Source organism: Serinus canaria, chromosome 5, assembly GCF_022539315.1.
Source record: "Serinus canaria isolate serCan28SL12 chromosome 5, serCan2020, whole genome shotgun sequence".
NCBI lineage: Eukaryota > Metazoa > Chordata > Aves > Passeriformes > Fringillidae > Serinus > Serinus canaria.
The window spans coordinates 16,032,113-16,043,382 of NC_066319.1; the positions used below are offsets into that span (position 1 = coordinate 16,032,113).

The 11,270-nt window shown below is 52.7% G+C and overlaps 1 protein-coding gene across 1 annotated transcript in view; it reads left to right on the forward strand.

The window, feature by feature from the left end:
- Positions 1-10,779, forward strand: part of DUSP8 (dual specificity phosphatase 8) — a 45,422-nt gene extending 34,643 nt beyond the window's left edge. Inside the window, 4 exon segments of the mRNA XM_050975119.1 lie at positions 1,928-2,094; positions 3,211-3,370; positions 3,558-3,681; positions 4,069-10,779. Coding sequence (XP_050831076.1) covers positions 1,928-2,094; positions 3,211-3,370; positions 3,558-3,681; positions 4,069-5,158 — 1,541 coding nt within the window. The 3' untranslated portion in view covers positions 5,159-10,779.
- The last annotated feature ends 491 nt before the right edge of the window (positions 10,780-11,270 follow it).

An 11,270-nucleotide genomic window follows, 5' to 3' on the forward strand; every position in this document is an offset into this window, starting at 1 on the left:
TCTAGGGGCAACTGAAGGAAACACTTCCCAAGGATTTCTGCCCCAGCATCACCTAGGCATCAGCATGGGGCAAAGCAGGGAGATCACATGTGTCCAGGCAGAGCTCTGGCTAGTGATGGACAGCCCTTGGCAATCCGGCCACAGTGCAGGGATGAGCAGTAACCAGAGCTATGCAGCACCTGTGCTGGGCCTCCTGCTTTTGCTCTGATTTAATGTCCCAGTTGAGGGGTGATGTCATTTCAGAGGGAGCAAGAGAAAAGGAAGTGCTGGAAAGATAAGGTGCTTTAACTCTACCCCTCCATTCTTGACTGGGTTTTAAAGCTGAGAGGTGTGTTAGCTGCCAGACAAGAAAGCAGAGGGGAGGAAAGAGGTTTGTTGAAGGACACCTTTTCCTTAGGCCAGTGGTAGCTGAAACCAGGAGGTGCTGAGATGGAGTGTGATGGAGGAGCTTGGATGTTCCCAAGCGGTGTGAGCGTGATTTTGTGTGCTGCTTTCATCACCTTCATCTCACAAACATGTCAGATGGGTTGTCTGCAGCACCAGTCATGCCTCTCTAGAGCATGGGTGCCACACCAGCAGCCAGAAAGGTGCTCCAGGAGGATCAGCAGAAATGTTGCCAAAATGCTGGAGAAGGTAAATTGAGAATATGCCAATGCTGCCCTGCTTCCAAAGGGGAGAGGGACGGGCTCATTAAAAGGTCTTGTTTAGCTGTGGAGTTGGGCCTGGAATTCTCAGGGTGCTCAGTCCAGAGACTTGGGCTTTCAAAAGGATCTCGTGGGAACATACTGGTTCCTTTGACAGTCTAAGGCAGTCAAGCCCCCAAGTCCTCTCTGCCCTTTGGGTGATGTCAAGCTGCATCTGCTCATTCACATAACTGGGAAAACCTCAAGGGAGACTTAAGGCAGATATGACTCAAGCTCCTCTCCATTGCATGAAGTTGCCACCCAGATGTCCTCAGCTGGAGGGGAGTGGAATTAGGCCATTGCTAGCCAGACTTGGCTCTATCCTGGAGTACAGGATCAGCAAGTGAGAGCAAATCAGGATTAGTGGTCTTATGCAACTGTGCAGAACATGCAGTAGCACCGGGGGGTTTCCAGCTCTCCTTGCTGCCTGCTGTGCAAGCAGGGCAAGGCTTGCAGCCCTGCTCAAGCTTTCAGGACTGGCTCTCAGGCTTTTGACCATGCCAGACACTGACAATACCTCTGGCTGTCACATGCCAGCTACTGCAACCTCATCTGGGGGTTTTCTTTCAACACTGGGCTTCAAGATGCTCAAGCTGAGTGTGACTGCCCAGCAGCTTGGTGAAGTAAACTGGACACTGCTTGCTGTCGCATTCAGCAAGGTCAGAGCATGAAAAACAGCAGTGGCCTGCAAGTACCATTATGCCACCATGGTGTGGCAGAAATCATGGGCTTGGCAGGGCTGGGCAGAGGAGACATCTCTCAGAAATCACAATGTGTAAGTGTAGCCAATGCAGAAAGGTTTGGGGCGGCCTCCCAGACCCCAGGAGCTTTGTGTCTCAGTGGGTTTTCTTGTCGTCATCCTGCCCTGATGGATTTTGGTATCAAAAGGTGACCCTGTCCTCAGAATAGTAAGGAGCCAAGAACTCTTCCTGTTTTTTGTCTGAAAGAAGTTGAGAAGAGCCAACTTCATTGGCAAGTGTGTGGGATGCCTCACATGTGCATTAATATCCAGCTGTGACAGGAAGAAGTCAGAGCTGCTTCTCCATTCCTTTCTGTGTGTGTGTCACGGCCATCACAATGTATGTGCACTGGTTGGTGGTGGCTGGTGGCTTGTTGCCCCGGAGGCTCTGTTCTCAGGGCTGCAGGGTTATCACCACTTTGTCCCCACCCCAGGCCTCAGGGTGCCAGCTACTGATGACCTTGGCCATGCTGCTCCAAGCTCACTGTCCCCATTTTCTCCACAGGAGGCTTTGCCACCTTCTCATCCTGCTTCCCAGGGCTCTGTGAGGGGAAGCCAGCTGCCATCCTGCCAATGAGCATCTCGCAGCCATGCTTGCCTGTGGCCAACGTTGGCCCCACGCGCATCTTGCCACATCTCTACCTGGGCTCCCAGAAGGATGTCCTGAACAAGGTACAGCCCTGTTGAGGGGACATGTCTGCCCTGTCCCACTGGGGACCCCAGTCATGCAGAGGGGTGAAGGTATTAAGGATTCCTCTCCTTCCCAGTAGGAAGACCACACAGTGCCCTTTAAAAAGTGCCAGAAAGGCTGATCTGTGATGTCACACCAGGGAAGGAAATTTTGTTTAAAGGAAAAGTAAAATGAGAAGAAAGAGGAATTGTAGTAAAAGTGCTGTCAAGCATTTGCCTACTGCAGCCATGAGGGAGCCAGCCAGGCGTCCTCATGGCAGGCATGGAGGGAGAGGGACCATGACACCAGACTGGAGCTGGAGACAGAAAGGAGGGAGAGAGAAATTATGTACAGGGAGTAGAAGGAAATGAAAGAAAAAAATGACAAGAATGTGAGCCTGGGAGCTAGCTTGGCTCCATCAAGCCTGCTGGAAGGGCAGGAACGGACCACTGGAGACGCAGGGTTGAAATCTTGGGGCCAAAATCCTGAGGAGCCAATGCCAGGCAGGGAAATTGATGATTTCCTTCCCTCCCCACCTCCTTGGAGGGTTTTGTTCGTGTTTTGGAACTGTGATTTCTGCCGTCCCCACAATGTGGCCATGTGATGGAGAAGAGAAGCATTGCCTACTCAAGGCTTCACAGTTGCCTATGGATAGAGCATCTTCTGGCCACATTGGTTAGCATACTGGGTGCTACCAGTAACTCACTCCACCCTGTTAGTGAGATGTCTCCATTCTTCCTCAGTTGATACCTTCACAGCATTCAAACAGAATTTTTGCTTTTTTTTTTTTTTTTTTAATTGCCTATTCCTCTCATAGTGGGGTTGTTGGGTTTTTCCCTCTGGAACCCCCTTCCAGGTGTCTTTGGCCTTGCCCACTTTACTTGGACCAAAACAAAATAAAGATCTGCTGAGGTTGAAACCTGTGTCATCTAAATTGATACAACCTTTTCAGCTGGTCTCTGCTGTATTATCATCAGCTAGGCTAAGGCAGCACTAGGAGACCCACAGGAGAAAATGCTGGGATGGGAAAAGGCAGGAAGTGTGCATGGCAAGACAGACCTTCAGTATGTAGTGCAGGCTGAACTCAGCTGATCATTTGATGGCTTCTTTCCCACCAGGACCTGATGACACAGAATGGGATAAGCTACGTCCTAAATGCCAGCAACTCCTGTCCCAAGCCAGACTTCATCTGCGATAGTCACTTCATGCGCATTCCTGTCAATGACAACTACTGTGAGAAGCTGCTTCCCTGGCTGGACAAGTCCATTGAATTCATCGGTGAGCTTTTCTTATGGTTGCAGACTCTCCAATTCTCCGCCTTCGCAACCTGAACTGTTCTGTCCTCCCTTGTCTTTCTTGCTGCAACTGTTGTCCTCTCACACAAAGGGGCTGGGGTGTGGGGAGGGAGGCTAGAACTGTTTTGCTCACCATGATTGTTCTCCCTGTTTCCTCTGCCATGCTCCAGACAAAGCTAAGGTGTCCAGCTGTCAGGTGATTGTACACTGCTTGGCTGGGATCTCCCGGTCAGCCACCATTGCCATCGCCTACATCATGAAGACCATGGGTATGTCATCAGATGATGCTTACAGGTGAGTTTTCCCATGAGGGTACTGGGGGGGGTTATGCCAGTATGCTTCACTCCAGGAAAGGAAAGCAGGCTAAGCCCAGAAGGAGGGGGTCAGGGCTCCTGTCTTGCCTTGGCTGGGTCCCAGTAAAACCAAACCAAACCTTCTGTCACAAAATGCATGCAACAAGGAATGCATGCATTCCTTGGGAGTGGTAAAAGGGAGTGGGGAGGCAGTCCCAGCTCTAATACTCAGGCATCTCAAGGCCCCATGGTTCCCCAAGATCCTTTTCTTTGGAGGGTCTGGTCAGAAGGTTCTTGATTATGCATCTTCTCCCTAAAGAGGCTGAGAGAATAGGGGTGGCCCCCTGAAGGACCAAGCACCAACGGGGCTGTCTGTGCCTTTCGGCAGGTTTGTTAAGGACCGTCGCCCATCCATCTCACCCAACTTCAACTTCCTGGGCCAGCTCCTGGAGTATGAGAGGAGCCTGAAGCTCCTCAAGGCCCTCAAGTCAAAGGGCGACTGGGGCGAGGGGGATGCGCAGCAGGACCCAGCAGAGGTGGCTGAGAGCAGCCGGCATCCCCTAACACCTACCTCAGAGAAGGCCGAGGATGTGCCAAGGAGCGCCGGCTCGGCATCCCCTACCAGTGACTCCGAGCGGCAGGGCGGGACCCCAAAGGTCCTGTCACCCACCACCCTGCAGCAGGGGCTCAATGGCCTGCACCTCTCCTCCGAGCGCATCCAGGACACCAACCGCCTGAAACGCTCCTTCTCCCTGGACATCAAGTCTGCCTACTCCCCCGGCCTGCGGCAGGACCCCCCTGGGCCCCCTGGACCCGGGGAAGCCCCCAAACTCTGCAAGCTGGACAGCCCCTCGGGCTCGGGCAGCCTCAGCCCCTTCTCTCCAGGGGCGGACAGCCCTGACCGGCCCACGGGGCCCGAGCTGCTGCTGGAGGCCAAGGTGAGGCAGCGGCGGAAGCACCGGCACGCAGCGGGCTCGCCGGCCCACGGGCTCAGCCTCAACGTTGGCGGGACCTGCGCCACACGCAAGAGCCCCGGCGCCGAGGACGGGCTGCCGCCGCGGCTCAGCCAGCCGCCCGCCGCGCCCGGCGCCGCCACCGCTGCCTGGAGCGGGGTGCACCTGGAGTCCCCCAGCGCTGCCTCGGGCGAGGCTGGCTGGTACTTCGGCAAGGACTCCGGCAGCACTGGCGGCAGCGGCGGGGGCCTGTTTCCCAGCGCCGGCCCGTACCCGCCGCCGTTCGGCTGCGGCGCGTCGGCGGCCGGCTGCGAGATCAGACTGAGGGACAAGGCGCGGGCCGAGGCACGGGACGGGCGGCACAGCTGGCATGAGGAGGCCGGCGCCGAGAAGCAATTCAAGCGAAGGAGCTGCCAGATGGAATTCGAGGAGACCATGTCCGAGGGCAGGGCTCGGGAAGAGCTGGGCAAAATCAGCAAACAGTCCAGCTTTTCGGGCAGCATGGAGATCATCGAGGTGTCCTGACACTCATCTGGGGTGCCCGGAGACCTGGGACGGGGCTGGGGTGGGGGGATATTTAAGCTGGGGAGAGCGGGAAGGGGGCGGTGGGGTCGGGGGGTGTATTTATACTTGCGCGTGCATTTTCGGGAGCGCAAGCGCTGAAACCGAAGCGAAGGTGGACGAGTCTTTCCAGAGTCAGGAAACATAGTGGTGGATGCTTAGTGTCCCTCCTGCACTCACCCTGGTCCTTTCCCGCCCGTCCCCAGGGTGCCCCAGCCCTCAGAGACCCACACTGAAAATTTGGGCCTAAAACTCGAGTGGGAAGAGTTGGGGAAGTGGCAGGGATTGCAATTTTGGCTGTGGTGATGGGGCACAGCACCTGGAGGGGGGACCACAGCTGCCCCTTCTCTGCACCCTGGTGCACTAAGCATGCTCCGCTGTGTTTCTCTGGCTAAGTATCCTAAAAATGCTGCACTGGAGCAGCCCTATACATATATAAATATATATTATATATAATATAAAGAAAAAAACCCGAAAACACACACACAAAAGAAAGGTAAATGGTTTTACTGCAATTTTTATTGAGACGTAAATAATATTTCAATTTTTTTGTTTTGTTTTTAATTTATTGAAGCTGTTCATTCTGGCAATGATTTGCAGACAATGTGGGGCGGTACTTTCAGCTCTATTTTTACTGTGTATGGTATTTAAATCTGAAATACGAGTTTCTAAGCAATATCTGAGGCCTGTGGCTCCTTCTATAGTTAATGTCCACAACATAGATTTCCCCCCTTCTCTCTGGGCATACCAACAAGGGGACGGGAGACTCTTCTGGGCACTTTTTCTAGAAATGAACAAGTAAATGAGCAAACCATAAAACCTTCTTATGACACAAACTGAGCCAGAAAACTCTTCTGGAAGCTGCTGCCTCTTCTTCCCACCTTGGTCTCTGTTTGTTTCTCCTCATCTCCATCCCAGCCATTACCACCATCCCAGCCATCATCCCGTCCTAGGCATTGTCCCCATCCTGGCTGTCACCCAATCCCAGTCATACCCTCTCTCCTCCCCTCCCCTCCTTTTGGCTGCCCATCCTTGCTGGAGGGGGAAAGGTGGGAGTCACCTGAAGTGGATGGAAGGCTGCAGGATGTCACCTCCAGCTGCATGGGGAAGGTGTCGGAAGCTGCCACAGCAGAGGGAGGGATGGGAGGTTGGTGGTAGTTGGGATTTCTTGTTGGGAGGTGTCTTGCCTGCCTGCCCCAGCCCTTCAGCTCCCCCTCACCTCAGCTACCTTGCTTGAGAAGTATGGGCACCACTATCCCTTTGGGGGCGGCGGTTCTTCTGGCTTCCCACATCTGTTTCACATCTGAGAAACTCAGGGGCAGCGCGTTTGCAGGTGCCGGGTCTCTCCCGGTCCTCTTGCCCTCCAGGCCAGCTCCCCTCCATCCAGCGGCTGATAAGCTGTCCAGATATGAAGCTCTGCAAGCACATGGAGGAGCACAAGTGACTTATTTTTGGAGATGGTTGGCTGCTTCCTCCCATCTGGTGGGAAGCCAAGCTCTTGCCCCCAAACCCCAATGTCAGGATTGCTGAGAAGCTGCTTTCTGAAGCTGGAGGCACTGAGCTGCCTCCGCTGCAAAGCACATCTCTCCCTGCAGCTCTCTTCGCTTTCTCCTTTGTCTCACACTAGTTTGCAAAGCTGATACCTCAGGGGTCTGTGTTCGTGCATGTCTGTGTCCTGTGTCATCCTTGGAGTATTGTTTTTTTTTTCTTTTCTGGGTCCACATGGTTTCTCTCCCTTTCCCTTGTTCCTCCTCTTGTCATTCGTTTCTATCTTTAAATCAAACTACCCGTGACAAAACCAAATGATCTCAGGTTTAAAACTGAACATAAAGCAGAGGCGTGAGGAGCTGCAATCACACGAGGAGGTGCTGCTCGCTTCAGCTCGTTGCTTCCTCAACCACCTCTGTGTTTGCAGTTGAGGCAAGTCTCCCTGGAGACTCCTTGCTCTCTTCCGGCTTTAGTTTTTCTGGTTTTCCATGGAGCTATTTGGTGAGATGCTGGGGACCCCCACATGCTCCTGGGTGGTTCCCCACAGTGTGGCAGGGAGGCAAGGGGGTGGATGGAGAGCCAGGGACCACCTGCTCCTCTCCCCTGTTACTTTTGCTGAGAGTGAGAGATCTCATAGTCAGTCCTGAAAAGCCTACCACCACCCATCATTGCCTCCAGCAACCACCTCAAACCTGCTCAGTGTTGCCAACCTGAACATTGCTCTCTTCTCATCATGAAGCAGTGATGACACCAATTTCTAAGTTCCCTTTCTAGACTCCAGAAGGCATTTAGGTCCACCCCATGAGCAGGGCAGCTATTTCAGGAGCTCCACTTTCAGCAGGCCATCTTAAATAGGCATCAATGTCAAGTCCAAGGAGGGAGAAGAAAAAGGCTTCATCCTTCCTCTGGTGCCTCCTCACTGGGCATAGTGTTAGTGTCACCTGCCTCCTGCCCAAGGAGTTTGGTCCTCCTTCCCCTTCTGCTGGCCTCAGTGGTGGCATCTCTTCCCAAGCATGCCAGTGGTGATTTTCTGCTGATCTCTGCCCCGTAGCACTCAGTCCCTGCCCATCCCATAGTTCTCCAGCAAGGACTTACTGAGCTCAGGTCAGGCAAGTTGCTGGCAGGAGCTGGTGTAGCTTTGAGCAATGGAGAGAGGCTTAAATGGCTTTCCAAGGGATGTAATAGAAAGGACATCAGGTGGCCACAACCAGGTGGGGAGATGAGACAAAGCACTAGCAAGCTCCCATCTAATTCCTCCTGTTAAGTGACAGAGTGTGTTGCAAGCACAAAAAAGCAGATGGAGCTGCTGACCTGAAGTCAGGAAGGACAGGGCGCATTTTGCAAATGAGATCCCAAAAGCCTGCAAAGAGGCAGTGGGTTTTGCTTTTTGTCATCTACACTCTGCCATCACCTGGATGCTTCTGAGACTTGTTTGAGGTTTTACACACTGTGGACTCTTCTCTTCTCTGAAACCAGAACAAAGATATGTGTATTTTAAGATTTGTAGATCATAGATATTCATGACCCACCTCTGCAGCCTTTCCATTCATCCCTCTCCTTTACATTGGGCATGTGCATCTGAAACCCTCATATAAACAATATTTTAAGTCGATACCCAGAAAATAAGCCTTTATTGAGCAGCCCTGCCCAAGTGTCTCCTGCCCATCCTGACCCAAAGCCATCAGGGTCACCAAGTGATTTGCAATTAACTTAATTTTTTGGGTTTTTTTTTAATCAAACTCTGTCTAATGAACCACTTTGTCCATGAGTCAGAGAGCTGTGAATTGTCATGAGGACAGATGTGCCGGGTGGTAATCCTCCACATCATCTGTCAGCCAAGTCTTTTCTGTGGGCTCTCACAGCCAGCTGACCCATCCCAAAGCCTCACTGGAACCAAAAATCACTTTTCCATGCTGATCTGATGAGGGTGAATTCATTTGTAGGGACCTACAGAGGCGGAAGGAGGAGCAGAGGAGAGGAAAGGTCTCTGCTTTCAAGGGAGGAACCAACAAAGTTGCTGAGTGTCCAATGGCAATGCCTGGCAATGCCTGCACTTACCACCACATGAAGGACTGAGCAAATCACAACTCTCCTTCAGACTAGGAAGGACATTTTGCTCCTTTCCCTTCAGCCTCTGCCTGTCCTCAGGGCTGAGCCTCCCAGCCACCTCCATGCCAGCTGAGCAAAGTTGGCAGGAGGGCAGTGATCAGGTTGACAACACTGAGCCAGAGGCTTGGGTCAGAGCAGGCTCGTCCCTGGCCTCAGCAGCAGCATCCCCTGCCCCTGCTGCTTTCCCAGCCCTTCTCTTTGTCTGATTGTTTCTTTGGATGTCCATCCCTGTTACATCTGCCCCTTAGGAGACAATGCCCCTCAGAAACCCCTCCTGCTGTCCCCTTTCCCCTCCCATTCTTAATACTAATGATAATAAGCTATCAGTGTTGTCATTGCAATCTATGAATGATAGATTTGAGTATTTATGATTATTATTATTATTATGGTTATGATTCTGTACTTTTTTGCTTCTTACTCTTTGTATGTTGCTCTTCGTTTCTCTGTTGTGAATAAAAGCAAGGCCCCATCTCACCTTCTCTCTGCTCCCCGCAGCCCAGCTGTGGCTGACTCGGCACAGCTTCTGGCTGCCCCAAGCCTCAGGAGGCAAACCCTTATCAGAGGAGCTGGAGGGAGGTGCTTCCTAAGGATATAAAGGCACCCAAACCTGGGGCAGATCCATTCTCTTAACTCTTCCCTTCCTGCAGCTCCTCTCCCCCATATAGCTTCCTGCTCATCTTTGCAAGATGCAGGAACCCACTGGCACCAACAACAGAGGATTAAATGGCAAAAGCTTAAAGCTTTAAGGAGCATTGGCCAGGCATTCAGTTCATGGAATCAGCTCCCTCCAGGTCATGGTCCTCTCACCTTCTTCAGCTGGCTGCAGCTGCAGGCTGCGTCTTCACCCACAGGGGCTTCTTGCCCTGGAATTGCAGCTGCTTTGAAAAGCTGCCCTGCTGAGCTGAGCCTGGAACAGTGGCTGCTGCTTTAGCCACGTGCCCTGGGCTTTCTGGGCTTGAGTGTCCTCCTCATGCTGGTGGTTCCCCTGCCCAGGAGCAGCACAGCCTGGGGAAGACACATGGACAGTGCTAGAGCAAGTCCAGTGGCAGAGCCCCAGGGAGACATGTGAGAGGCCTCCGGTACCTGGAGGGATTTAGACAGGCTGGGAATAGCTCCCAGCATGGGACTTGGTGTGGTCTTTATCAAACACTGATAAATCGTAGTGTCATGTGTAGGCAGAGGCTGGTGCTCGCTTTTTGCACCCATTGCCTGTTCTCCTTGTACAACCTGGAGCTTTCCAGATGGCTGTGGTCATCTGGGCCTAAGAGGAGACATTAGGGGAAGGGAAGAGGACCCCCATCTGCACTGTGGTACAAAACACTCCCTGTACTGCGCCAGCCCCATGAAGAGTCATTTTAATTTGCGGGGTTTAACACTGCCCTTCTCCAAGTGGCCCAGGCACAGTTTCTTGTCTCTGTCATGACTTTGCTTTGTCATGGGTCGGGGTCCTTCTCATCATGCTGTGCTGAACACATTTCCAAGGTTCCTCTGAGACCACACTGGAGAGGAGAGAGCTCAGGTCTCACCCCTCTCTTGGGGGACTCTGGTAGATGTCTGTTGGGGTCCCGGTCCAGCATCACCCTTCCTACCTCACCTGCCTTTGGAGCAGCTGTGGACAGGGAGGGAGCAGGCAGGTTCCGACCATGCCGGGACTGACCCTCTTCTCCCTTCCTCATCCCTGTAGGATCAGACCCTTCCTCAGCAAGCACAACACAGAGAGGGGGTCTGTACCCACCCTGGTGTACCTGGGGACTCCCAAGCATGGAAGAGAGGGTCTGGCCTCCAGCCCCACCACACTCCCTTCCTCGCTGTCCGTTTGGCCAGCGCCGGCGTCGGGCCCGGGGAGACACCCTGCCCCTGCCTCGTCTTTATTTATTTATTACCGGAGGCTGTAAACAGCTGTGCTTTTCTACCCTCTACTTTCTTTTCCTTTCTTTTGTATTTTGAAACAACGTGTTGTAATAAATACCCAAATAGGTGTTTTAACAGCTGGTGTCAGCCTTGGTTTTTGAGGGTCAGACCTTCCCAGGATGGGGCTCTTTGGGAGTTTGGGGAGGGCAATGGACCTTTGGTTGTAGTGATGGGGCCTAGAGCTGGTGGAGAGCTGGACATAGAGGCAGACCTGGACACAGACAGACCTGGATGCACAGCCAGACCTGTGTCTATGTATAGGGCCCAGCAGCTGAAAGCTGCAGCTGGACTAATTCAAAGCAGAAGTAAGGCTCATGGCGGAGAGAGTAGTGGCATAAAAATTAATTGGGGCATTCATGGGCACTCAGACTGCAAACTGCCACTCTAGGGGCTCTGAAGCTGTAGTCAGGTGCCTAAGCATCCACTTTCTAATGGAAAGGACTGTCCCAGTCCTGCTCCAGATGGGGACACACGTGTAGGTAGTGGTACAGATCGTCAAGCTAAAGAGCACAGATATGCACTGTTTGCATTGAGACATACTATTGATGGTTTTATTATTATCATTATT